The sequence below is a fragment of the Hylobates moloch genome, unplaced genomic scaffold (genome assembly GCF_009828535.3).
Source record: "Hylobates moloch isolate HMO894 unplaced genomic scaffold, HMol_V3 SCAFFOLD_22, whole genome shotgun sequence".
NCBI lineage: Eukaryota > Metazoa > Chordata > Mammalia > Primates > Hylobatidae > Hylobates > Hylobates moloch.
The window spans coordinates 3,027,425-3,054,052 of NW_026652297.1; the positions used below are offsets into that span (position 1 = coordinate 3,027,425).

Here is a 26,628-nt window from a genome sequence, read left to right on the forward strand (position 1 = left end):
AATGCAGAGAGGTGGGAAAATATGTGGCTTTCACAGGGAACAGAGGCATTAGGGAATGCAGAGGGGCAGAAGTGTGAATCCTAGAAAGATGTGTGGGAGCCAGAACTTGAAGTATTTCTTGTTTTTTTGTTTGTTTGTTTTTTGGGGAGATTTGTCACCCAAACTTCATTCATGGTTCAAGGTTCTCCTGCCTCAACCTCAGAGTAGTGGTTACAGGTGGGGCCATAAGCCGGGTATTTTTAGTAGAGACAGGGGTTTCACCATGTTGGCTAGGCTGGTCTCGAACTCCTGATCTCAAGTGATCCACCCGCCTCGGCCTCCCAAAGTGCTGAGATTACAGCTGTGAGCCACTATGCCCAGACTGTTTCTTGGTAATGAAGATAAAACATTTGCACTTCGGTGAGAGGAATTGAGGGAGAGGTTAATGATGGAGTTTTTGAGCTGGGAATGTTCTAGTGCCTCCTCTACACCTGGATTAATTTTTTTCCTGCGGCTTGATCGTAACCTCGTTGGTCTTGTTACCTTGTGGAATCCCCTGCTGGACCATGAGCTGCTGGAGGTGATTTAGCTCTGTATACCCAACAAGTTTGGCGTGGAGCAGGCTCTCAGAAAATGCTGGAATAAAGAAGGAACAAATGATAAAACTGTGCCACAGGACCGCTGGCATAACAATGCAGTTCAGACATACAGGAAGAAGGATGGCTGCGGCCTGGGGTGATCCCCTGCTCCTGAGAGATGACCCTGCCTTCTTTGCCAGCGTCTCTCCAGGGGCTCTCCCAAGAGTCACCACAAGGTGGCGCTATCCCAACTACCGCTCTGAGTTCGGCCAGGATCTGTCGTGTTACAGCTGGTGAAGTGCCCACCCCACTGTCCAGGGATGGTATAGACATCTCCTTCCAGCAAGTCCTGAGAGAATGAGGAGCCTGAGTGCAGCTGTGGACGAGAATAACTCACAGATCCCAGTTTTAAAGCAAGTACCGGCTTCATCTGTATTCATCCATTCACTCGACAGTGCCTATTACGTGCAAGGTACAGTGTTAAGCTCTCATAAAAGCAACAGTGACCAAGACACAAAGACATAGTTCCTGCCCTCAGGGAGTTCACAATCTAGTTCTGCCTAAATCTTCCTTTCTTATCTCTCTCTCTTTCTTTTACACACACACCTGCTCCCCAGGGCCAACCACCTTGATCCAGAAAGCTGTCTCCACGTGAAATCCGCTCTTTGGAACTCTTGCCCCTCCAAATCCAAGTTTCTCCCCGAAGTTGCTGCATGGCCACATTAGTGTGACCCCTGGGAATGCTGTGACTCTCGACTGCTCCTTCTTGACGTGGCTCCTTTTGCTCTTCCCCTGGCAGAACCTTTCCTGCTATCTCTCTCAGCATCTCCCATCACATCCACAGCCACTCTGCCAGCGCTGGTAGATTTAGGGACCTCCCCAGAGTAGGCCTCGTACAGGCTAGAGCCTCCTAACACCCTAGAGGCTATAGGGACTTGAGGATGGATCCGCAAAAGCACCCTGTGAGACCCTGGTGTCACGCATCTGGAGATGAGGAGAGTTGGAGAGTCCAGAAAACCAAAGTCCTCAGAAACAGGTCCCTCTCCGGCCTGAGGGCTCTGCCAGCCAACTCCATCCCCTGGCAGAGGCTGCCTTCTTTTCTCACCTTCTCTGGGGGGACCAGGAGACAGCTCTGTAGTGATGGCTATGGGAGACGCCGGTGGGGAGGTGAGGCATTGTGGGACACTGTCCACTTTCCCAACATGCTCCAGGGCCCATCGTAGCCCTTGGCGGGTTTGGAAGAGGGTGGGGGGGAGGGCTGGTGCCGAGAGTGGGAGCCAGGCCCATCGAAGTCCCAGGAGTGAATGCCGCATTGTTGGCCAGGCCAGAGTCACAGATAATTACCTCAATTAGTGACAATGGGAGAGTAATAAATACAGGCTTAGTGTCTCCTACCCCACCAGGGCTCCGAAGATTAATCCAGGCTGACGGGCGGGCCCTGAAAGGCGTGATGGACAATTCATTAAACTCCCCAAATGCCGCACAACCTGGGCGTGAAGGCTGAGTTAGCCCCCTGGGGGCTGTGCCTTTGTCCCGATTGTGTGTCTCCGCCACAGCAGAGCCGGGCAGCCCCCAGAGAGCGGGGAGGTGAGTGGGGCTCCCCCAGCCGGGCCAGGCGGCGGGAGGATTAGGCCTCGGTCCGGCCCTGGTTGCCCTGGCACACTGGCCCGGCCTGGCTGGAATGTCCGTGGGGGGGAGCTGGCCGAGCAGAGGGGCGGGGCCGACAAGGTGGGGTAAGGGGGGCACACAAAACCAGGGGCAGGAGGAGTTAATTAGACGCCAGCCGAGGAGGGTGAGGGGCCACAATAGGGCTGAGGGGCCGCCAGGGACGGCCCCTTAACTTCCGAGGATTAATAGGGAGGAGGGAAAAGGGAGGGGTTCAGCCCTGGGGGAGGAGAGCTGGGAGCTTCACAGGGTGGAAGTGCCCCCTCTTGCCCCAGCTTGGCACCTAGTTGGCAAGTGGCTGGGAGGTGGGAGGCTCTGGCGGCCTGGACAGGTACCCTCAGCATCCCAAGAATGGCTCTTTCTTCGTCACATGGCACCTACTTAGGGAGGATGATTGGGCAGGAAGGGGAGAAGGGACCCCCTCATTTACAGGGGAAGTAGTGGAAGCAGAAGTGTTTGGGGTCCTGTTCTCAGCCACCCCCTGCCCCATGCCCCATAACCTACTCTGAGGCACAACCAGGAGCCGGAAGCTTTGCTTTCCTGATAAGCCTGCCAGGCTGAAGCCAGGAAGTCCTTAGTGGGGGCTGGAGGTGATGTGAGCACATGGAGTAGGGGCAGCTGTGTGTGCTTGCACCTGTGTGTGCAGACATTGTGCACACAGGTGGGCCTGTGCACAGGGTCTGGCATTCAGCTGGCTTTCAGTTAATGCTTGTCGAATCAATGAATGAACTTCTGTTTTGCTGAGAGCAAATGCATGTGAAGAAGAGAAGTAGCACCGGGCTGCGCCATGACACAGAGAGCTTTGGGCCCTTTCATTCTGAGCCTCCAGCCAGGGCCCAGGGAGGGTAGGGACCCCATCTCTGAAGAGATGAGCAAATATTCAGGGAAAACGGAGTGGCAGTGGTTCCTTCACCTTGAAAAGGGGGAAAATATGGTAGCCTGTAGGAAGCCCCACTTCCTCCTGGGCCTCAGGGAACAGGGCAGCCCTGGCTCCTCCCTGGGAGCCACCCCACCCTGCCCCTCCCAGGGGATGACAAGGGAGCGAGTTGGCGGCAGTTCCCTGGGCATATTTATAACCTGCTGCTCGCTCACCAGAGTCTGCTTTTAGACCAGACGGGGGAGGGGGCAGGGGGGTGGTCTGTCTCATGCTGGGCGCCCCGGCTGGGTGTGGAAAGAGTGAGTAAGGGTGAGTGGTGGGCAGCCCTGCATGGATATTCCTGCTCACACCACAGCCAAACAGCTTATTTTCTCCTCGTTTTGTTATTTTTCTCCCTCTGCGCTGGAGAGGAGGACTGAGCCAGCCTGGGGCGAGGGGGGAGGCTTTGGGGGAGGCTGGACCCTAGGGTATTTGCAGCCCCACTGACAGGGTTTTTCCAGGGTGCGTGTGGCAGGGTGTGTGTGGTGCTGGCTTGCTGACCCCCTGGGGACTGTGCACAGCCTGCCTTTCTTCTCAGCTTTTCCACTCCCCCCAGGATATTTCAGGACTAGTCTTTCCCTCACTTGCTCAGGCCAACCTGTATCCAGGGTCCTGGCACCTGAAGATCAGAGGGGTGAGAGGTGGTGCATCAGGCACAGTCCTGATGACACCATCCTATGGCCACCACCCTGAGCCTACTGTGGCCCCTGAGATCTTCGTGAGTCTTCTTTCTAGGCACAGTTGTTCTTCTTCCCAGGATGTACCTGCTGCAGCCCTGTGTGAGGATAGCATAGATGATCACAATAACAAAATGACTAGCTTTTATGTAATGCTTTGCAGTTCCCTCCACCCTTTTGCTTGCGTGTGTGTGTGTTTTATTACCGCCCATTGAGGGCCCAGCCTAATTCTGTACTTCCCAGCACCATCACCTTTGAAATTCCAGCCGTTGGAAGAGAAGAGCCTCCATGCTGAGGGCTTGAGTATGGGAGTCTGCCCTTAAACTTCATTTATGTGCAGAAGGCTTTACACTTCACTGAGCCTTCATTGCACTCCCTCCACTATACTAACAATATCTGAGGATGTGCTTGATCCCCTGGCCAGACTGCCAACCTCCTCCAAGCAGGCACTGTGGTTTATAAATCATTGTATTGCCAGCATTTGGCAGATGCCTGGTATAGAAGAGGTGTCAGTGAGTATTCAAATGACCCAGGCTTTCATGTACATCATCTCATCTGAACCTCATCACCTCCCTGAAAGGTTAAGTAACAACAACCATCCCTGTCTGATAGGCAAGGCAACTGAGCCTGAGAAAGCACGAGATTTGTTGGAAGTCTGGGTAGGGGCAGAAAAGAATTCACCACTTTCCCTTGCTCTTACTCCAGCTCCTGTTTGTCAACCTGGTTCAGAGTGCCCCAGCTTCCAAGCCTGAAAGCTGATACTGACTCCAATTCTTGGAGTTTGAATTTAGGCGAAAGTAGTTGGAGACAGCTGCCAATGCTTTGACTCTACCCTGCTGCTTCGTCCCAACTCTGGGCACTGTCTAGCAGGAGCCCAAGCCCCCCCTCCCACCTCTGGCAGCCTATTAACTTCTTATTTGGGGAGTCGAGGGATCTAATAGCTCTTTGGCTTATAGACTGGGCATTCTCTGCGGGGTGCTCTTTATGGAAACCCAAAGCTTTTCAGGTGCCTCTTCCCCAGGATCAATAGGTTTTCATTTCTCCCCCTAGGGTGAGGAATCAGAGCTGAGGTGGTGCTGGCTTGGCAGGTGGAAAGAAAGGGAAAGGGATGTCGTTGCAGGATTGAGCAGTTCCTGGCTCCATTCCCCTACCCCCTACACATATCCCAAAGGCCCACAGCAGGCCACACATCCAGGGAGAGGTGGGAGGCACCAACAGCAGAAGAGGCCTGAATAAGAGGGGAGAGAATAGGGGAGAAGGGGAAATTCTCAAGCTGGCTGGGAGCAGTTGTTGCTCTTAGGGGATAGGTGGGGTGTTTCACAGCTCCCCTTGCCCTTCTGATCCTCCCCTGTGGGGAGGGGTTAGGATTAGGGACAGACCTCAGAGCTTAGAAGGGGTTAGTGTTTGTCTGAAGTTAGGGTTAAGGCTAAGGTTCAACCTAGACCTAGGGACAGGAAGAGGATTAGAGTTAGAGATAGGTTTAGGGCCGTGGGTAGGATTAGAACTCCCGCTGACTCTGGCGAATGTGCACACAGAGGCATCACATTGGTGGTGTTAGGAAGAAAATCCTCATTCTGGTTCTTTATGGGAATGGCTAGCTTAGTGGTTTGGTTATGGACCACATTAGGGTTTCCTTTGGTTACATCGGTTTAAGCCTAGCCTGCATTTGGATTCTAGCCTACCTGCTCCCTTCTCTCCCACCAGCATCTCTGAGCTTCTCGGTCCAGCACCAGGCTCATCACCTATTATCTGGATCCCCCTGAGCCCAAGATTGGGAGTGGGGCTCCTAATAAGGTATTTATGTATATATATATATATATATACACATATATAATACCTAATAGTATACACACACACACACACACACACACACACACACACACACACACATATATATATATATATATATTTTTGTAGAAGTGGGGTCTCCCTGTGTGGCCCAGGCTGGTCGCAAACTCCTGGGCTGAATCGATTTACCCTCCTCGGTCTCCCAAAGTGTTGGGATTGCAGGCATGAGCCACTGCCCCAGGCCAGTATTTGCTTTTCTGGTGGTGGAAGGGCTTCACCCTTGTCCAATGCCCTGACCACAGCTGAAGAAGCCAAGCTTCAGGGACCAATAGCTCCACATCAGGGGCAGCAGCACTCTGCTTTAGTTTCTCTTCCTACTTTTTGGAAGATGGTCACAGTTGTCATTCAATAGTAGCTATTTTCTCAATAGCTGTTCCAGGCAGGAAAAGCAGGCACTGAGGTTGTTTAACCCCCATTCACCAAGTATATGCACTTGTCCATATCACACAGCCAGTTGCTGTTCCACGAGGAAGAAGAACCCTGCAGAGTTGTTTGGCTACTGACCAGGTTCCTCTCTCAGGAGAGCTGGATTCCCAGTGGCCTCGTTAGGGTCATCCAAGGGTCAGAATCTCAGGGTCCTCTGGCAAGGTTAGGAAACCAGTCCCCCAACAGCATATTCTATTTGTTTGAGAGAGGTAAGCTTCCAAGCCTCGGAGTGGTAAAAGGAGAGGATAGGGGACACCACAAACAAGGTTGTGTTCTGGATTCAAGGAAAAGCCACCAAATCATCGATAAAAATAGAGATTTTATTCTGCAGAGGAAGATGCTACATTGGTGGGGGCGAGGAGCCACTAATAGCTACAGTGGAAGGAAATACTGATTCCAGGAGGCAAACGCATCTTTGAGAAACTGAGGAGAGAAGAGGGACCAGACAAGGCTGCAGGGAGAAAGGAGAGAAGAGTGGAGAGGGATTGGGTTGGGTTGGAGGGGGTCTTTGCAAACCAGGCTGGGACCCAGCACAATAAATAGTTTTATTTACAACATCCAAACTCGTGGCTCTGTATCCACGTTTCAGTGCAAATTATTTACACACTGATGAGGAGGCAGGACAGGAAGGGGTAGGAGGTGGCCCAGGGAGGCATGGCTCACAGCTGTTCAATGGCTCCACGACAGAGACTGGGAGAATGGGGGCATTTCTGCTTGTTCCCCCAACCTCATTTCCACATCATCACAGCTGCCCTTTTGCCCTGTAAACTCCTGCTTCAGCTACAGGTGGGGAAGAGAAAGGCCCTGATGCCCAGGTGTGGGTTCAGGGTCTGCACCCGTGGCAGGAGAATAGGAAGGGACCTAGGAGGATCCGGAGAAAACGCAGGACAAAGGGGAAGAAGACAGGCAGAGAGGTCGCTGGCGCGATGGGGCAGGCAGAATGACACCGTCAGGAGCCGACCCCATGGCGGAGGGGACCCATCCTTCTCTCACCTCCTGGCCAAGCATGGGGCAGTGCAACAAGGGGTCTCCCGCGGAGAGGGAGGGAGGTAGGTCCGGGGCAGGTTCATCAGGATGGCAAGAGGGTTCATGCCGCCCCAGGCAAGTGGTTTGAGGAGTCCCCAGGTAGGAGGAAGTGGGAGAGATGGGATACGTATGAACCGCGGGGAGTATGACTGGAGGTACTCGGGTGGGCGAATAACAGGGTCTTGAGTGCCAGCGAGTCTGTCTGGGGGAGGGCTCGAGGAGAGCGTTCCTGGGGGCGAGTCCGCGCAGCGCCTCACAGACACTCGTGCAGTACGCGCGTGTGCGTGCAGTTGCGGCAGCTGACGTGGCAGCACCAGTGGAAGGTGCAGTTGCAGCGCTCGGTGACGCGCTGCGTGCGCGTGCGGTGGCCCCTGCCGCAGCAGAGCAGCTCGCAGCCGTCCAGCGCGGGCGACGAGCTGTTACAGGCGCGCCCTGCCGTGCCCGCTGTACCCAGGCGTCCGCTGTACGTGCAGAAGTTGGGCGATTTCTCGAAGTAGACGAGGTCGTGGGGGGAGGGCGGTTTGTGGGCCGGGTCTTCCGGCTCCAGGCGCAGCAGCTCCGCCCGCGAAGCGCGGTTGCTGCCGCGGTTGCCGTAGAGGACGCGCGAGGCGCCGTCGAAGCGGTCGCGCAGCACATCGCCCACGGCGCGCAGCGTGGGCAGCCGCATCCAGCACGTGCGCACCGTGCACGAACCGGACATCCCGTGGCACTTGCACTCCTGGCGCATCTCGGAGAATACGGTCTACGGGGATAGGGGAAGAAAGACTGTCCCAGGGCACCTGGCCAGAGTCACCCTCTCAGACACTGCCCTCTCCCGGACGCCACGGGGGCCGGACCTCAGCAAAGGCCCAGGCCTAGCTGAGCCCAGGGGAAGGGAGGCGCGAAATGTTCCGCTGAGATTTGGAAACCCTGCCCAACCCTGCTCCGCCGCGGCGAGTCAGTCTCGGCCTCTCAGGCTTATTTTTCGAATCTGTACAGCGAAGAGACTGTGCTTGATTTGTAACCTCTTCTACCTGTCCGCGGGCCAGGCATCCCTTTGCCCTCAGCCACTGTCTCCTCTATTCTCCGGCTTCGTTCCAAGCCTCCGGCTCTCCCAGGACGCCCTCTCCTGGTGCCCCTTGCCTTATCTCACCGACCGTCACTTCCCCAGCCCGATGTTGGCCCCTGCCGCTCCGCTTAGGGTGCGGAGCCTCTCAAAGCTCACCGTACGGCCTGCCTCGTTGTTGTGAAGGTTCATGAGGAAGCGCAGGTCTCGCCCCTTCTCCCCGGAGTCCACGAACTCCCGGCCGAAGAGGCGGCCGAAGTCAATGTTGTCGCTGCAGCCACCCCAGTGCCAGTCGGGGCCCCCGGGGCCGCGCCGCCGGTAGTCACACGTGCAAGATTCGATGGAACCCTCTGAGCAGGAGCGCGCCACCGAATGGGTGACCCCGGCGGATGTGATAGCGAAGATAAACGCCGTTTCTCGACAGCCTGTGGGAGAAGGGAGCGGGGATCAGCGAGGGGGTACGCGGGGCGCGGCCAGCACCCTCATGAAGGGCTTGGGACCGGAATCCCACCCCCGACTCCGCACTTAGAGTCCTGAGAGCCAGGGCTGGCAGTGCTGGAAAGCTGGTCTCTAGGGCTAGTGGAGAAAGCAGGTGCGTGGGCACGCAGCCACGTCCACGGGCGTAATCACACCTTACTGGGAGGTTCCAGGGCGCATTTTGGCTCGATAGCGGAAGTGGAGCAGCCCCAGAGAGACAAACCGAAGAGAGGGGAGCGGAAGAACCATACATCCCCAAGACTTCTTCGCAGCCCAAAACTTTCGGCCCATTTTGGCGATGCAAGCCTTGCTGGGCGAGAGGCCAGACACACGCCTGCAGACAGCAGCTTCCCAGGCGCTTTTGAGAGAGGCTGGGGGAAAGCGGCGGTCAGCCGGCGTCGGCGACCCGAAACTTTCTTTATCTGGGGCAGTAGCTCAGAAAAGTTAAGCTTCGTTTCCAGGGTGCACGGCTGGAAAACACCTGGTAGAAGTCTGGCCCCGAGCTGGCGCTGGGCACGAGGCACTTGGCAAGGTTGATTGTGTGACCCTCCAGGCGCCTGGGACACCTTCTCTGAACTCGCCCGCCCATGCCCTGGGGGTGACCCCGCGTTTCCCCTGCTCCCGGAAGCGTCGCCTTCCTGGGCACCCACCTCGGTTGACGATCTTGCCGAAGAGGTGGGGCCCTGGAGCAGTGGGACAGTTCCAGCGGCGATTCCGGAACTGCCACTTGCACTCGCGCACGGCACTCTGCAGCCCCCCACTCACGCTGTGCAGGATCCCCGGATTTTGGCGTATCAGACGCCGCTGTTTGCGGCTCAACAGCTGCAGACTGGGCTCGAGTACCAGTTGCAGACTCTTGGAGTCCGTCAGCAGGTTCGTGGAGGAGGCTACGTTCACAATACCCCTGGTGGGACGTATGATAGCTCAGGCTCAGGAAGGGGATCCGCACCCTAACCATAAAAACTGTGCCACCCGGTCCTCTTCCTGGGGGTATGTGGCTGGAGAGAGTGGCGGGAGATTAATAATACGCTAATGACCCGGCTCTCCCAGGCTCACTAATTTGAAAGAACTGGGCGTCCAGACTTGTGTGTGCCCAGTAGTCCCAGGGCTGCTCGCCTGAGCCCTAGGTCCGGAGACTGGACAGAGGAGGTACCCGGAGACCGAGTGTCTACCTTGAATCTCCGAGCCTCTTCCGGTCAGCCTGAGCGAGATAATCATGGCCTGCAGTTCTTGCCCACCCAAGGCGTGAAATGCTTAGGAGTCCCACCCTCTTCTCCCCTCCTTTCTAGGCGAACTCCTGGCCCTTCACTTCCCTAGGTGGGGAAACCTGTGGTGAGGCCACCGCCGTGAGGCTGGAGTTGGCGCTCAAAGGGGAAGGGCGGTGCTAGATGAGAGTGGGCTCCCTGCCTGGGGTATCTTAGGCCTCCGCGGGCGGATCATTCGCCCCACTTGTACAGAGCTGGAGTCTGGGGCAGCTCCATGCCAGAGCGCCCTTCGGTGTCGCGGAGGGAAGTCAGAGCGGGGAGGGAGCCTGTCTGCAGACGGATCCCACAGCGTGGGAGCTGGGTAGGGTTGGCCCCTGGCTCTGTGCCTCGGGACAAGTGGCGACCCCGCACCAGCTCACTTACCACCATCGGCCACTGCTGTTGGCAGCCAGGGCTGCGGGCAGAGCGGCCAGCGCCAGCAGCAGCGTAGCAGAAACCCAGCCAGGCAACAGCGCCCAGAGCCCCATGGCCTGCCTGGCTTTGCCGGCTCTGTGCTGCAGTTGCGGCGACTTTGGCTGTTGCCCGCGACGGTGGGACGGGACGCGGCGGTGGCGGCAGTGGCGAGAGTTCGCAGTCTGGCTTTAACAACCCTGGGGGCGGGCGGCGGACAGCATGGCTCGCGGTCCCGGCTGGTGGGCTGAGGCGGCCACGGCGGGCGGCACCGCCTCTTATAGTTGCGGCGCTGGCTGAAGTGACGGGAGGAGGCTGCCCCTCCGGGCCGCACTGTGGCACCAGGGCGCACCGGTTAGGGGCGCAGACAATGGGCAGCGATCGGGGCTGTGGTTCCCGCCCGTCTGAGCCGAGAGCTGACGGGTTGGCCGTCGGGGCTCACCCCCGCCCCCTGCCCGGTGGCCCCCGCCTCCGGGCCTGCACTGGCCGCGGACCCCTCCCCTTGGGACACCCTCCCACGCGCGCCCGCCTCACTCAGCTGAGCGTCCGGAGCCCGTCGGGGACTAGCATCCGCCAGGGGGCGCGGCGAGAGTGTGCTGCGGGGAGAGCCCGCCAGGGACCCAGCCCGCCTCGCCGCCCGCGGTGGGGTTGTCCCCTCGACGTCACCCCGGGCCCCTCCGACATCCCCTCTCTCCCCCATCCTAAGTGTCGGAAGGAAAGCTGTGGTTCTGGGCAGCAACTCCGGGGAGACGCTTAACCGCCCAGGAACCCCCGATGGCTGGACAGAGAAGGAAAAAGGGGAGACGGGGGCGTGAGTGCGGCTGTGGTCAGGGAAATCCCGGGGATGAGTTGTGGGGGTGAGCTAACCAAAAGGAGCCTAGCGGTGGAGAGAAACCTAAAGCAACAGGCAGTTTGCTCATGTGGGCCAGAAGAAGCGCACAAGTGGCTGTGTGTGTGTGTGTGTGTGTGTGTGTGAAGTGGGACAACGTGAATATGGGTGGGAGTGAGAATATGCTGTGTTCTGAGGGTGCATCCTCCTGTGTGTTGGTACGTGCAGAAACTCCTTGTTCTGACGAAGGATGTCAGGAAACTTTCCAAAGAATTTTGGAATTTAGCTCAAGTCAGAAAGGGTCATGGAGTCACCTTGTCACAGTCACCGCCTGGGGCAGTGTGTCAGGAAGGAGGTGGCGACTGTCGACAGGAGACTCAGAGCATGATTGAGGGATGCAGAGTGTCTGGACTGTGTGTGGAGTGGGTGGATGAGCATGTGCATGGGAAGATGAAATATGTGTGTATTCGTCATTCCGTTGCCCTTTGTACCTTGTGGCATCCTATGGTGTGTCACACTGTGGTATGTGTCAACCAGTGCATGTCATTGGGGGAGAGAGCCGAGCCTACAACCAAGATGATATTGAGGTGAACCCGGCTTGGAGTGGCTAAGTCTTTGAGGCCTAGGCTCAGAAAGGATGGGAAGTGGTGTGGATGTCCAATGTATGTATGGTGACGGAGAGGACTGGGAAGACAAGGGTTGCTGGCTGCATTGAACCTAGATTAGGAAACTTGTGCCTCCGTGTGTTTGCTTCTCTTTGGATTTTTCTGCTAAGTTTCTGTCTTCCCCCAAAGCTCTAGTTCCCACCACACTGGGATACCCAGAGTGCCTGTGACCATCTCATCCATTGTACACTTTTCTCTTCTCTCCCAGGGACTCCTACTCAGCTTCAAGGCCACTTTGGCCTCCTATTGAAGAAGTGACAGGCTGGGGGCGGTGGCTCATGCCTGTAATCCCCGCACTTTGGGAGGCCGAGGCAGGTGGATCACGAGGTCAGGAGATCGAGACCATCCTGGCCAACATAGTGAAATCCCATCTCTAATAAAAATACAAAAATTAGCTGGGTGTGGTGGCATGCAGCTGTAGTCCCAGCTACTCGGGAGGCTGAGGCAGGAGAATGGCTTAAACCTGGGAGGTGGAGATTGCAGTGAACCAAGATCGCGCCATTGCACTCCAGCCTGGGCGACAGAGCGAGACTCCGTCTCAAACAAAAAAAAAAAAAAGAAAAAAGAAAAGAAAAGAAGTGGCTGCTTTTCCCTGTATGGGGAATAGGGGGCACTGCCAGCCTGGTTATCATGCCCCACCACCACACACATGGCCCCTGGAAGGAGGGAAGGTCTCTTCTCTCTCCCCATTTTGCAGAATTAAAAATAGATCAGGCAGTTGTCCAAGGTCCACATCTAATAAATGAATCAATGGTAGAGCGAGATTAAAACCCAGACCAATTTGACTCAAAGCCCATGCTCTTTTGACCTTACCAGCTGCCTGCCAGTGTGCAGCAATTACAGGCTGGGAACCCTTCTCAAAATTGATGGGTAAAAATAATTTTTAGGGCCTTCCTGCCTCCCTTTTGAGTCCTAGCTCTCATTTTTTTTCATCTCCCTTGTCTTTTAGGATGCCTTCTGACTGAGAAATTTCCCCAGGCATGAACCTAAAGTCGCAAGTCCCAGAAATGACTAGGATTCCCTTCTAAGGCAGGGAAATCACTCTAAGGAATAAATGCCAGGTAAGTTTCATTAATATTCCTGGGCACTTGTGTTTTAAATGAGATGTATATTAACCCAAATGAAGCCTGATGGAAGTTATTTTAGAAAGAAATGTCCTTCTTTCCCTTTTTTCTTCCCTTTTGCCCAGCCTAGTGTATCTGGCCCTTCCAAGGATCCACCCCGGAGGGAAAAGGTGCAGTGGTCCAGTATCCTCCATAGATCCAAAAGTCAGTAGTCCCTGCAGAAAGCACCCAGCATAGATGGCTCAAGTAAATGGACAATGTACCATGGGGAGCCTGTCCTTTATCCCTTACGAGTTTCTTCCCACTGGGGCCTGGGTCACATCTTTTGGCCTGGTGGATTGATACAACATCGTGAGGGTGGGAGGCTGGCTGGAAAATATGGAAGCCCTGTCTTTGACCACTGTTGTCAAGCAGAGGTGGGAAGAGAGGAAGGAGCCACTGTGCTTTGTTCCAACATTCCACCCACCAGGAGTAGGGGGGAAGAGGGTAAGGCCCCTAGATCTGGGTCACATTGTTTATGACCTGGCTCACATTTCTTTTTCTTTTCTTTTTTAAAATATGAAATGCTTCACAAATTTGCATGTCATCCTTGTGCAGGGGCCATGCTAATCTCTGTATCATTCCAATTTTAGTATATGTGCTGCCAAAACAAGCACCCAAATTTCTATTCAGATCAAATAATCATGATATCAACTGTCCCCTCTTTCTTTCATGCATCATCCACTTATCTCTCTCCTGGAACATACACATAAGCATGCAGACATGCTGCAATAGTACCCATCTGAAAAACCCAAAAACTTCATTAGACCCCACATTACTGCCCAAGATTGCTCCATTTCAGTGCTCCATTTTACTGCAAAAATCAAAAGAGTTGATTTAATTACTAGAGCCAATTTCTTTCTTTTTTTTTTTTGAGATGGAGTTTTGCTCTTGTGCAGAGCACAAGATGGTATGATCTCGGCTCACTGCAACCTCCACCTTCCGGTTTCAAGCAATTCTCCTGCCTCAGCGTACCGAGTAGCTGGGATTACAGGCACCCGCCAACACTCCCAGCTAATTTTTGTATTTTTAGTAGAGGCAGGGTTTCACCATGTTGGCCAGGCTGGTCTCAAACTCCTGACCTCGTGATCTGCCCACCTCGGCCTCCCAAAGTGCTGGGATTACAGGCATGAGACACTGCGCCCAGCCCAGAGCCATCTTTCCTAAAACAGAAGTCTGATTAGTTCATTTCTCTGCTCAAAATTTTCCAGGGAGTCCCCATCTCACTCAAAGTAAAGGCCAAAATCTTTACAGAGGCCTCCTTCCTAGCCCTCCAGCTTCATTGCCTGCCACTGTCTTCCTTGTGAATTCCTCCCCACTAGCCGCGCTGGCCTCTTTTCTAATCCTTTGAGCCAAGCATGCTCCTTTCTAAGGGTCTGTGCACCTGCTTTCCTGTCTTCTAAAATGCTTTTCCTCAGATCTCTCCATGTATTTGTTCCCTCAGTTTGTTTTCCCTCCCCCTTTATAAAATAGAATCCCACTACTAATCTCCTTTACCCTGCTTCATTTTTCTCTGTATCAATTTTGACCGTGGATGACTTTAAAGGCTTGAAGTTGAAAATCAGTAGCAAACCACCCCCCTGGAATAGGGTTAGAGGTGAGATGTTAGAGGGGAGAGGGGCTTTGCCTTGACTTAGGGATCTGGAGAGGAAGCAGGGCACCAGGGTTTAGAGTTTGTGGGCAGAGGAGCCCACCCTCCTTTGAAGCACCCACAGGCAGCACTGCCCCCTTGGGCTGGGAAGGCACAGCCCATCCATTAGGCCTGAGTAGAGAAGGGGGCAAAATTCTGTCTAAGGTAATCCCATGGATTTGTTGGGGTGGACTGCTGAAAGTGGGGCCTTCCTGAGACTCCAGTATACAGTCGGCCCACAGACCCTTTGGTGCCTCCGGGTGGTGGCCTACGGTGCTGCAGCAGAAGGCGCATTAAGCAGAGGGTGGGCAGCGCAGCTGAGCTCACCGCCACGGGTGCATCCATCCCTCCTGGGCCTATAATTTGGGTTCCCCGGGTCTGGCCGCCCCTATCAGCGGCTCAGCAACAGATGAGTCACCCGGGACCCCGGGCCAAGGCAAACATGGGGGGAGGAGGAGGAGGAGGCTTCTGAGGCTTTAGCCACCGCCTCAGTTGCTCGACATCCCCCAATCTCCAGGGGCCCCCACTCTTTTCTTTGACCCCCGCCCTCCAGGGCCCCAGTGTTCTTCCCACATTGCTCTCGTTACACCCTCCATCCCTAGGATGGGAAGGGCAGCCCTCCACTCTTCTCATTGAGGGGAAGGGGAACCAGCTTGCTCCTAGTCCTTCCCTGCAGTGATGAAAGCCCCCCACTTTCCCCCTCCTGTCATTGGCCCCGACCCACGTCAAGGTCTCTCTGGTTCCCGTCCCTCCCCTTTCTTGGAGCTGGCTGCGTGCTTGGGGTATTAGGCAATGGGTGTGCACCCACAGCCCTCTCCAGGCCCCGCCTGTCCCACCGCCCTCCAGCCGCCTGCGGGTCAGTGCTCAGGCCAGCCGGTCGGGCTGAGGGCACTGCGGGCCAGCTCAGGCCACCCAGTCTGCCGGCCTGTGGCCTCTTGTCCCAGAGTTGGGCTTCAGTAGGGAGAAGGAGCAGGACTCTGGGTCCTTGGATTTGGAACAGTCCTGCTTAGGGAGACCTAGGGTCACCAGGAAGTTGAAATCTATTGTAGTAGTTCTGCCCCTCGCCCCTTCTTGGCACCTGGCTGTATGCTGGAGCCTGACAAGGGTAGAATCAGAAGGCAAAAAATAATCCCAAACCTAAGGGGGACCCAGAGACACACAGAGAAATACAAATGTCCATGAGGTCCCCATGGAGAAGAGAGGCTTAGGCAACTTCATTCCCCTCTTCCAAGGACCTGGCAGGAATCCCAGGCTGACTGCAAGAAAAAGGCTAAGGACACTGGCAGGGATCATGAATCCAGGTGTAAGGATGAAAACTATGAGATGGGGCTTGCAGATTCTGGTGACCTCCAAAGCCACACATGGTTTGGCTCTTGTCCTCTAAATGGGAAGGAGGGTCAGGAACTCTAGTGCTCCCTCTTCCCCATCCAGAGGTAGGGAATCAGAGAAAAGCAGCCTGGTCCAGGCTGTCCAGTGTCAGGGACCATAGCACTTTCACCTCCCCAGACTGCTCACAGCCTGGCACATAAAGGTGATCTGTAAATGTCCCAACAGATGTAAGTTCGCTCGATCTCCTGTCTGACTGCTGTGCCCGCTATCCAACAGTGACCCCTGCAGCATGGGCAAGACCTCCAGCAGCACAGACTAGAGGCTGGCTGCCCAGCAGAGCTGCAACGCCACCACCAAGGAAGAGGTGACTGTGGTTGTGGGTATCATCCCTGTGCCTCTGCTGGCTTGGGGGCAGTCTGAGTCAATGTGCCTGGGGCGCGTGGGGCCAGCCGTGCCTTGGGCTGCGGTCTGGCAGGGGCGGGGGGCGGCTGGAAAGCCTGGGGCCCCTCTCTGGCAAAAATAGCCCGCAGTGGTTAGAGCTTCGAGGGTGAGTCAGGCGGGAGCACGGTGGTGCCTAACCCCTTCGCTGCCACTGGATCTCCCTAAGGCGGTTTGCCTTTGCCTGTGCACCGCAAGACCAGGCTCTTTCCCGGCTGCCCTTGGGCTTGGCTCAATTTTGGATCCCAAGGCCCTCCTCATCCCATAAGAAGCAAGTCTACAACTTGGAGCAGGAATCCAGGCCACCCAAAGCGCAGACCGGGGAATCCCGAGAAGGGTAGGATACCTCTGTTGGCAAGCATCCCTGCCAGGCAAGGAAGCATCGGGGCAGGCTGACGATCTTTGGTGCTACCTGAACCTCTGCTAGGGCCAAACTCTGAGGCCAAAGCTGACCCCTCCAAAGGGGCAGGCGCAGGGCTTGGAGGTGGGTGGGAACCAAGCTGCCCAGACGTGTGCTTCTCCTGCCCGCTCTGAGTACCCCAGGTGCGCTCAGACTGTGGGTGCCACATGTGACTGTCCTACACCGAGAAGCCCAAAGACTGTCCGGCTCCATCCTCGTCTTGTCAAAGTCACCTTCCAGCCACCCTGATCTTGGTGGAGAAACTGACGCAAAGAGAAGTGATGAAAGATGTGGCCACTTGGGCCCCGTTCTGGCTCCCTAGGAAGGTTACTACACCCTCCCTGCAGCCTTGGAGACTCCAGATCAGGTGAGAGGAACTCTGGCCACCTCCTTCTTCAGTGGGGCCAAGCCTGAACCCAGGCGTCGGGGGAGAGGGTGTGTGTGAGAGAGAGAGAGAGAGAGAGAGAGAGAGAGAGAGAGTGTGTGTGTGTGTGTGTGTGTGTGTGTGTGTGTGTGTGTGTGTGTGTGTCTGTGTCTGTGTGCGCGCGCGCGCGCGCGCGCTGGGAGGAGGGGGAGGCTGCATTTGCCTGGTCAAGGCTGGGAGTGGAGGGTAGGGTGGGGAAGCCCCAGGCTCGGGGAGGGGCTGCAGCTCCGTCAGCCCGGCAGAGCCACCATGAGCTCGGTGAGAGCAAAGCCAGAGCCCCCAGTCCTTTGCTTGCCGGCTTACTAGCTCTCTCGATCACTCCCTCCCTTCCTCCCTCCCTTCCTCCCGGCGGCCGCGGCGGCGCTGGGGAAGCGGTGAAGAGGAGTGGCCCGGCCCTGGAAGAATGCGGCTCTGACAAGGGGACAGAACCCAACGCAGTCTCCCCACGGTTTAAGCAGCACTAGTGAAGCCCAGGCAACCCAACCGTGCCCGTCTCGGACCCCGCACCCAAACCACTGGAGGTAATTAGACCTGGGAAAGCAGGGAGGGCAGGGACGTGCACACGGGGAAGAGACAGGCACGTGTGTAGTCAGACAGACAGACACGCATCCACCCACAGAAGCACAGAGACGCATAGAGAGCCAGAGATATTGCTCGAGATAAAGACACAGAGAATAAAGGAGTGCCCCCAGATTTAGAAAGCAATGAATATGAGAGCCAAGGGGTGAGGACCAGATGGGCGACTATGGAGGAGGGGAGCTTGTAGTTAGGCAAGGTGAGGGATAGGGAAGAGGACTCAGTCTGTGCCACGGTCCCTTTTAGGAGGGAGCCAGGCTCTCCTCCCCATCTTTCCTGCACCTGGAGCCTCTCCTCTTTCCTTGCTGCTCAGGGAGGGGGCAGTGTGGGTGGGGAACTCATTCTTAGACCTTTCTCATGGAGCCTACTTGCCGTTGATGACACCTGGAGGTGACAAACCCCCTTAGGTGGTGGGGAACCTCCTCCCTATCCCTCTCCCTAGCCCTGTGAGGGCGGGGAAGCTAGTTGTGGGGCCCTGGAAAAGGGAGCAGTAGGCGAGGTTGTGGAGCAAGTGTTTGTGAGTCTGTGTGTCTGAGTTTGCAAGTGAGTGTGTGTCTGTGTGCCAGGCGTTGTGTCTGATTGGGCAGGGTTCCAGGGGTGCTCGCTTGAGTCCTGAGCTGGGACAACGCCTTCACTCTTCTTCTTTAAGACCTCCAAGCCTCAGGGACTCTGGGAATCAAGGGGTGATTCTTCTTGCTTTGTTAGAGGAGGAATGAGAAGGGTCAGTAGGGTGGCACCGGTGGGTTAGGAGCCCGAAGAAGGGCATCACTTGGTTCCCCAGGCGAGCCGCCCTATTCCTGAACCCGCATCAAGTCTCCCTGTCCCGCAGGTCCTGATCGATCTGCCCACCGGAGCCTCCGGGCTTCGACATGCTGGAGGAGCCCCGGCCGCGGCCTCCGCCCTCGGGCCTCGCGGGTCTCCTGTTCCTGGTGTTGTGCAGTCGGTGAGCAGTTTCCCTTGTCTCCCAGGCCATAGAAGCACCGACCCGGGGTGGGGAGAGTTGGCGGGGTCTGGGCCGCAGACCCCAGACGCCTTCTTGGTTCCCAGGGCTCTAAGCAATGAGATTCTGGGCCTGAAGTTGCCTGGCGAGCCGCCGCTGACGGCCAACACCGTGTGCTTGACGCTGTCCGGCCTGAGCAAGCGGCAGCTAGGCCTGTGCCTGCGCAACCCCGACGTGACGGCGTCCGCGCTTCAGGGTCTGCACATCGCGGTCCACGAGTGTCAGCACCAGCTGCGCGACCAGCGCTGGAACTGCTCCGCGCTCGAGGGCGGTGGTCGCCTGCCGCACCACAGCGCCATCCTCAGGCGCGGTGAGCCCGGCTGGGCGGGTCGGCGCTGCCGCCGAGGCTAGGGGGCGGGGGGCAGGGCGAGGCGCGCGGAGGCGGGAAGGGATGGTTTCGCGGCTCCGGGAGGGGCCTCTCCTGGAATTCCCCGCCCCCCCCGAGCCGCTTTGAGCCAGGTCTGGCCACTCGTCTGGGCCCCTGCGCGCCTAACTTCCACCTGCGTGCTGCCGGCGAGGCAGCTGGGTCCCTGCTCTCCTACCCTAGGGCCCCCCGTTCCTGCCTCCGCTCAGCTTAATCTGGGTTGCACCTGTGAACAAGAGATGCCCCCAGTCCTGGAAGCTTCAAACGTCCCCCATTCCCTCCCCCATTTTCTCTCCCCCCATCTTGGCTGGACAAGCCCAGGCTGGTGTCCCCAGTGCCTCAGCGGGGGTGGGGTGACGCCCCCAACCGTTTAAGGGTTAAATCTGCTCCCCTAATTGCTGGGGTTCCCAGGAGCCAAAGCTGGGAACAAAGACCCTGATGACTTTGAAGCTGGGGAGCCAGACCCCTCCTCTGTGCTGTGGGGGCTCCAGGTGTTGCTCACCTGAGCAGGTGAAGAACGGCTGGAGAGGCAGAGAACAGGTCACTGCTGGCCTGGTCTGGGAGTCATGGCTGCCTCTCCCCGTTCCCTGCTGGAGTTCACTCCCTGAGGTGTAAAGACCCATGGGGGCTCAGCCCAGAGATGGGGGCAGTGCTCTGGGGACTATGGGGTTAATAGGCAGCTGCCATCTGCAGGGGAATTCCCAAGACTTGTGCGAACAGCTTCACCCCTGGAGGGTTGGAGTTGGGGGGATCAGAAGGCTGGCCCAGGAGCCCTGGATCCTGGGGTAGGAGAGGCCTGGTCTCTCAGGGGGTGCTGTCTCTCATCTTCTCAGGGCTCCGGAGAGCCCCTGCCTAAAATGAAGTGAGGGTCCCCCTCCTTCCCCACAGGGCCTGGTGTAGGGGAAGTCTTCGACACCCAAATGGTGAGCATGTTTATTTAAGTCTGGGAAAGGCTTGGCATCCTGAGCTTCTGTGACCCCCAAAACATAACAAAGAAGCCAACCCTTTAAGAGGGCCTTAGGGAAAATCACTCCCCCACCTCTCTCCTCCTCTCAGTGTTTTATAGGGTAATAGCAGGTTAGGATAAACATAAAAAGGGCAGTCTTGAAGGGCAAATATAAAACTACATCCTGGGAAGCGGAAGGGCAGCTCCATAGTTCCAGTGCTTTGGGGGTGCTAGGATGGTGGAAGGTAGGTTTGTTAAAAGACTGATTAACCCTGAAGTGAATTTAAAAAAAAAAAAAAAAAAAAAAAAACAGAACCAAAAAGGCTCTGCTCCCACCTCACCCACCCAAGCTCCCTGCAGGGTTGGGGGAATTTCTAAGGCTTTCAGATGTAGAACTCAGTTGTACACATCTTCAAAGATCTCAGGGACTCCCTCTTAGTCATCTCCCGACTCCAGGGGTCTCTCCCTCTGGGCTAGCTCTTTCATCTACACCTGAAAATCACAGACTTACAGAATGAGAATGGGCCTCAGAGATCATCTTGACCCATCATCTCCCGCCTCCCTTTAGAAATGAAGAATCTGAGGCTCTGTGCTTTCTGTACCCTTCCTTGTCCCATGACTTTCCTCCAAATCACTCAGCTGGTGAATGGCAGGGTCAGGATTCAGTTAGGAATTTCTGGAGTTGGAGGGGGGCTGTTTATTTCTTTCTGCCGCCACACTCTCAGCTGCCTGTCAACCTTACCTCCGCCATCACACCCTTCTCATCCCCAGGTTTCCGAGAAAGTGCTTTTTCCTTCTCCATGCTGGCTGCTGGGGTCATGCACGCAGTAGCCACAGCCTGCAGCCTGGGCAAGCTGGTGAGCTGTGGCTGTGGCTGGAAGGGCAGTGGTGAGCAGGATCGGCTGAGGGCCAAACTGCTGCAGCTGCAGGCACTGTCCCGAGGCAAGAGTTTCCCCCACTCTCTGCCCAGCCCTGGCCCTGGCTCAAGCCCCAGCCCTGGCCCCCAGGACACATGGGAATGGGGTGGCTGTAACCATGACATGGACTTTGGAGAGAAGTTCTCTCGGGATTTCTTGGATTCCAGGGAAGCTCCCCGGGACATCCAGGCACGAATGCGAATCCACAACAACAGGGTGGGGCGCCAGGTATGTGTGTACATCTTGTCCTGGGTCTCCCCAGCTTCTGAGGCCTGGTTAGAGTTTGAGAGGCACAGGGAAATGATAGGATAAAGTGTGATGAGTGACTGACACTCACCATCAGCAAGTCACCCAGCCTCAGTTTTGTATCTGTAAAGAACCTAATGATACTTATCTTACAATGTTATTAAGACTGAGCTAGCAGGCCAGTGTGGTGGCTCACGCCTATAATTTCAGCACTTTTGGAGGCCGAGGGGGGAGGACTGCTTGAGGCCAGGAGTTCAGGAACAGCCTGAGCAACGTTGTGAGACCCCATCTCTCTATTTTAAAAAATTATATATATAAAAACAGATTGGGCCGGGTGCGGTGGCTCACGCCTGTAATCCCAGCACTTTGGGAGGCTGAGGCAGGCGGATCACCTGAGGTCAAGAGTTCAAGACCACCCTGACCAAGGTGGAGAAACCCCATCTCTATTAAAAGTACAAAAATTAGGCCGGGCGCGGTGGCTCACACCTGTAATCTCAGCACTCTGGGAGGCCAAGGTGGGTGGATCAAGAGGTCAGGAGATCGAGACCATCCTGGCTAACATGGGAAACCCCATCTCTATTAAAAATACAAAAAAATTAGCCGGCCATGGTGGCATGTGCCTGTAGTCCCAGCTACTGGGGAGACTGAGGCAGGAGAATCACTTGAACCTGGGAGGCAGAGGTTGCAGTGAGCCTAGATCGTGCCACTGCACTCCAGCCTGGGTGACAGAGCGAGACTCCCTCTCAAAAAAAAAAAAAAAAAAGGACAAAAATTAGCCGGGCGTGGTGGCATGTGCCTGTAATCCCAGCTACTCAGGAGGCTGAGGCAGGAGAATCACTCGAACCTGGGAGGCGGAGGTTGCAGTGAGCCAAGATGGCGCCAGCCTGGGCGACAAGAGCAAGGCTCCGTCTCAAAAAACAAAAACAAACAAACAAACAAACAAAAAAACAGACTGAGCTAGCAAATAGTATACCCAGCATAGTGCCTCATCGTTGGCTGACTGCATAGTAGCTCTTATTACAGCCACCTTCCCTACAGAATTTAGGCGTGCTGTGGGCCAGATTCCCAATTTTATAAGTGCTTACAATGGAAAGAGCACTGGATTGGGAGTCAGGACAACTAGAGTTGAGTCTTGGCTCTATTACCAGCTGTTGATGGAAGATGGACAAATCACACTGCTCTGTCTTCAATTCTGCCATCATAAAATGAGGAAGTTGGCTATTAGCTAACTGCAGTGTCCTTTCTGTTCTGATATGCCATGTTATTCTTGCCTCCATTTGTCCCTCCCTGTGTTCTCTGTTCCCTTTCCTCTCCTGTGTCTCTGTGTTCTGTCCATTTGCTGCCCTCCGCTTCACCTCTTCTCCCCCTGATGCTCTAGGTGGTAACTGAAAACCTGAAGCGGAAATGCAAGTGTCATGGCACGTCAGGCAGCTGCCAGTTCAAGACATGCTGGAGGGCGGCCCCAGAGTTCCGGGCAGTGGGGGCAGCGTTGAGGGAGCGGCTGGGCCGGGCCATCTTCATTGATACCCACAACCGCAATTCTGGAGCCTTCCAGCCCCGTCTGCGTCCCCGTCGCCTCTCAGGAGAGCTGGTCTACTTTGAGAGGTCTCCTGACTTCTGTGAGCGAGACCCCACTATGGGCTCCCCAGGGACAAGGGGCCGGGCCTGCAACAAGACCAGCCGCCTGTTGGATGGCTGTGGCAGCTTGTGCTGTGGCCGTGGGCACAACGTGCTCCGGCAGACACGAGTTGAGCGCTGCCATTGCCGCTTCCACTGGTGCTGCTATGTGCTGTGTGATGAGTGCAAGGTTACAGAGTGGGTGAATGTGTGTAAGTGAGGGTCAGCCTCACCTTGGGGCTGGGGAAGAGGACTGTGAGAGGGGCGCCTTTTCAGCCCTTTGCTCTGATTTCCTTCCAAGGTCACTCTTGGTCCCTGGAAGCTTAAAGTATCTACCTGGAAACAGCTTTAGGGGTAGTGGGGGTCAGGTGGACTCTGGGATGTGTAGCCTTCTCCCCAACAATTGGAGGGTCTTGAGGGGAAGCTGCCACCCCTCTTCTGCTCCTTAGACACCTGAAAGGACTAAGATGAAATGTACTGTATTGCTCCTCCCACTTCTCAACTCCAGAGCCCCTTTAACCCTGATTCATACTCCTTTTGGCTGGGGAGTCCCTATAGTTTCACCACTCCTCTCCCTTGAGGGATAACCCCAGGCACTGTTTGGAGCCATAAGATCTGTATCTAGAAAGCGATCATCCACTCCTATGTACTATCCCCAAACTCCTCTCCTGCAGCCTGGGCTCCCTCTTGTGGGATAATGGGGGACAGTGGTAGAGAGGTTCTTCTTGGGAAAGGGACAGAGTGCTGAGGGGCACTCTCCCCTGAATCCTCAGAGAGTTGTCTGTCCAGGCCCTTAGGGAAGTTGTCTCCTTCCATTCAGATGTTAATGGGGACCCTCCAAAGGAAGGGGTTTTCCCATGACTCTTGGAGCCTCTTTTTCCTTCTTCAGCAGGAAGGGTGGGAATGGATAATTTATCTACTGAGACTTTTTCTTGGTTCCTGTTTGAAACTAAAATAAATTAAGTTACTGGACTGGTGGATGCAGATGGTGATGTATGTACCCACACTTGGGATCCCAGTCCATAGCTTCTTTTCTAGGTGAATTCTCCTACCTTCCTACACTCAATGACTTTATGTATATCCTGCTGAGTTCCGCAAAGGATTTGAAATGAATCTCAGTGACTTTGTTGGCAACTTTTCCTTTGTAAAACCAGGAAGGACTATGTGGGAAGGGCTAGAGTTCCAGATGTAGGCCCTATTGACTATGTGCCTCAACTCCAGATTTCACCTTGATCACTGCCTTAGAACAAGGGCTGGCATTTTTTTTTTTTTTTTTTTTTCTATAAAGGGCTAGATAGTAAATACATTACACTTGTGGTCTTTGTCCCAACTATTCAACTCTGCCGCAATTACTCAACTCTGCTGTTATAGATCAACAGCAGCCATAGACCACACATAAATGAATGAGCATGGCAGTGTCCAGTAAAACTTCATTCACAGAAATGGGCTGCAAGACCAAATTTGGTCCCCTAGCTGCAGTTTGTTGACCCTCGTTCTAGACGAGGTTGCCTTCGTTCTGGAGTTTTTCAGTCCTAAATGTATCTCAACACTGAACTTGGACCCAAAAGAACAGGTACTTTTTTCTCTGGTTCCAAAGGAGTGAACTTGGGATGTAGATGCAAGACTGATGGGAAACATATAAAAGAGATTCAGATGCTTGAAATGGGAGTTTCTCTCTCTGGAAACCAGCAAAACCAGCATGTTCTCTCATGGAATTATTTGCATGTTTTTTGTCCTTATTTATTTGATTGAGACAGGGTCTTGCTTTGTCACCCAGGCTGGAGGGCAATGGTGAGATCTTGGCTCACTGCAACCTCCTCCTCCTGGGTTCAAGCAATCCTTGTGCCTTAGTCTCCCGAGTAGCTGGGATTACAGGTATGCATTACCACACCTGGCTACGTTTTGCATTTTTAGTAGAGATGGGTTTTCGCTATGTTGGTTGACCAGGCTGGTCTCGAACTCCTTGCCTCAAGTGATCCACACGCCTTGGTCTCCCAAAGTGCTGGGATTACAGGTGTGAGCCACTGTGCCCGGCCTATTATTATTTTTTTGAAACAGGATTTCGCTCTGTTGCCTTGGCTGGAGTGCAGTTACGTGATCTTGGCTCACTGCAAACTCTACTTCTTGGGCTCAAGTCTGGGCCCAAGAGTAGCTGGGACTACAGACACATGCCACCACACCTGGCTAATTTTTTTTTGTGTGTGTATTTTTTTGTATTAATAGGGTTTCACCATGTTGCCCAGGCTGGTCTTGAACTCCTGACCTTAAGCGATCTGCCTGTCTCAGCTTCCCATTACTTTCCTCATTTAGAGCTCTTTTGTATGTCATCTTAGTAAAATAATTCCTTTATCTTATAAGAGATAACATCAACTAAACAGAACAAGATTTTTATTTATTTATTTATTTTTGAAGTGGAGTTTCACTCTTGTTGCCCAGGCTGGAGTGCAATGGTGTGATCTTGGCTCACTGCAACCTCCACCTCTCTGATTCAAGCAATTCTTCTGCCTCAGCCTCCCAAGTAGCTGGGACTACAGGTGCGTGCCACCGTGCCTGGCTAATTTTTGTATTTTTAGTAGAGATGGGGTTTCACCATGTTGGCCAGGCTGGTCTCAAACTCCTAACCTCAGGTGATCCACCCGCCTCAGTCTCCCAAAGTTCTAGGATTACAGGCATGAGCCACTGTGCCTGGCCCTAGCCCAACATCTGAAAATAAACTGTTACTGGACTGGGCGCGGTGGCTCATGCTTGTAATCCCAGCACTTTGGGAGGCCGAGATGGGCAGATCACCAGGTCAGGAGATCAAGACCATCCTGGTTAACACGGTGAAACCCCGTCTCTACTAAAAAAAAAAAAAAAAAAAATAGCCGGGCATGGTGGCGGGCGCCTGCGGTCCCAGCTACTCTGGAGGCTGAGGCAGGAGAATGGCATGAACCCGGCAGGTGGAGCTTGTAGTGAGCCAAGGTCATGCCACTGCACTCTAGCCTGGGTGACAGAGCGAGACTCCGTCTCAATAAATAAATAAATACATACATACATAAACTGTTTTCTTCCTTTCTTTCCTTTATTTCCTTTCTCTTTCTTTCTTTTCTTTTTCTTTCTTCCTTTCTTTCTTTCTTTCTTCTTTCTTCTTTTCTTTCTTTTTTTTTTTTTCATGCAGTGTCTTGCTCTGTCTTCCAGGCTGAGTGCAATGGCTCAATCTTGGCTCACTGCAACTTCTGCCTCCCAGGTTCAAGCGATTCCTGCCTCAGCCTCCCAAGTAGCTGGGATTACAGGTGCTGGCCACCACACCCAGCTAATTTTTGTATTTTTTAGTAGAGATAGGGTTTTGCCATTTTGGCCAGGCTGGTCTTGAACTCCTGACCTCAGGTGATCCATCCGCCTTGGCCTCCCAAAGTGCTGGGATTACGGGCGTCAGCCACCAAGCCCGGCCTAAACTGTTATCTTTCTAAGATTCAATGCAGAAAAGGAAGGTGCTAGAACTTCACAAATGACTGCACACTTATGCAGCTGCCAGATGCTGACTCTAACAGGTTATTTCTTTGGCCAGAGAATGTAGAAATAGTTCTCTCCATTTTTCTAGACAATAGACACTTCTGCTACCCTCAAAATCAGATGAAATGAGAGTAGTACCAAGGTAGCGAGGACATTTTGAGGAGTATTAGGTTAGGGCAGTACTTTTTTTTTTTTTTTTTGAGACAGGGTCTTAGGGTCTCTCTCTGTCACCCAGGCTGGAGTGCAGTAGCGTGATCTCGGCTTACTGCAACCTCCACCTCCTAGGCTCAACCGATCCTCCTGCCTCAACCTCCTGAGTAGCTGGGAATACAGGTGTGCACCACCAGGCCCGGATAATTT

At 54.7% G+C, this 26,628-nt stretch overlaps 2 protein-coding genes and 1 non-coding gene across 6 annotated transcripts; 1 reads left to right on the forward strand and 2 right to left on the reverse strand.

The window, feature by feature from the left end:
- The first annotated feature begins 1,960 nt into the window (after positions 1-1,960).
- On the forward strand, positions 1,961-23,769 carry WNT10B (Wnt family member 10B). 4 transcript variants are annotated; one of them, XM_058433622.1, is made up of 9 exons: positions 1,961-2,144; positions 12,736-12,847; positions 16,074-16,212; positions 16,456-17,053; positions 17,483-17,631; positions 18,516-18,629; positions 18,734-18,996; positions 20,768-21,141; positions 22,538-23,769. In XM_058433622.1, the coding sequence occupies exons 6-9, from the start codon at positions 18,556-18,558 to the stop codon at positions 22,994-22,996; spliced, it is 1,170 nt and encodes a 389-aa protein (XP_058289605.1). In that variant the 5' UTR covers positions 1,961-2,144; positions 12,736-12,847; positions 16,074-16,212; positions 16,456-17,053; positions 17,483-17,631; positions 18,516-18,555; the 3' UTR covers positions 22,997-23,769. The 4 variants fall into 4 exon arrangements, with proteins under 4 accessions (XP_058289605.1, XP_032000074.1, XP_032000073.1 ...); XM_032144183.2 differs by lacking the exon at positions 1,961-2,144 and adding an exon at positions 9,434-9,510 and having other exon boundaries at positions 16,074-16,224; positions 16,830-17,053; XM_032144182.2 differs by lacking the exon at positions 1,961-2,144 and adding an exon at positions 9,434-9,510 and having other exon boundaries at positions 16,485-17,053.
- WNT1 (Wnt family member 1) lies at positions 6,389-10,698 on the reverse strand. Its single transcript, XM_032144184.1, has 4 exons — positions 10,266-10,698; positions 9,288-9,541; positions 8,320-8,585; positions 6,389-7,857 (listed from the first exon to the last, which is right to left on the reverse strand). The coding sequence occupies exons 1-4, from the start codon at positions 10,367-10,369 to the stop codon at positions 7,369-7,371; spliced, it is 1,113 nt and encodes a 370-aa protein (XP_032000075.1). The 5' UTR covers positions 10,370-10,698; the 3' UTR covers positions 6,389-7,368.
- On the reverse strand, positions 13,403-13,506 carry LOC116462194 (U6 spliceosomal RNA). The gene has a single exon (XR_004246283.1). It is a non-coding gene; the product is annotated as a U6 spliceosomal RNA (small nuclear RNA).
- Positions 23,770-26,628: the final 2,859 nt, after the last annotated feature.

Excerpts from the sequence above, each read along its gene's own strand:
- WNT1 (XM_032144184.1), bottom strand. The coding sequence starts at position 10,369 with ATGGGGCTCTGGGCGCTGTTGCCTGGCTGGGTTTCTGCTACGCTGCTG. Across the intron at positions 9,542-10,265 it reads AACAGCAGTGGCCGATGGTG|GGGTATTGTGAACGTAGCCT; the intron begins GTAAGTGAGCTG and ends ACGTCCCACCAG. Across the intron at positions 8,586-9,287 it reads CGGCAAGATCGTCAACCGAG|GCTGTCGAGAAACGGCGTTT; the intron begins GTGGGTGCCCAG and ends CTTCTCCCACAG.
- WNT10B (XM_058433622.1), top strand. The coding sequence starts at position 18,556 with ATGCTGGAGGAGCCCCGGCCGCGGCCTCCGCCCTCGGGCCTCGCGGGT. Across the intron at positions 18,997-20,767 it reads CAGCGCCATCCTCAGGCGCG|GTTTCCGAGAAAGTGCTTTT; the intron begins GTGAGCCCGGCT and ends TCTCATCCCCAG. Across the intron at positions 21,142-22,537 it reads ACAACAGGGTGGGGCGCCAG|GTGGTAACTGAAAACCTGAA; the intron begins GTATGTGTGTAC and ends CTGATGCTCTAG.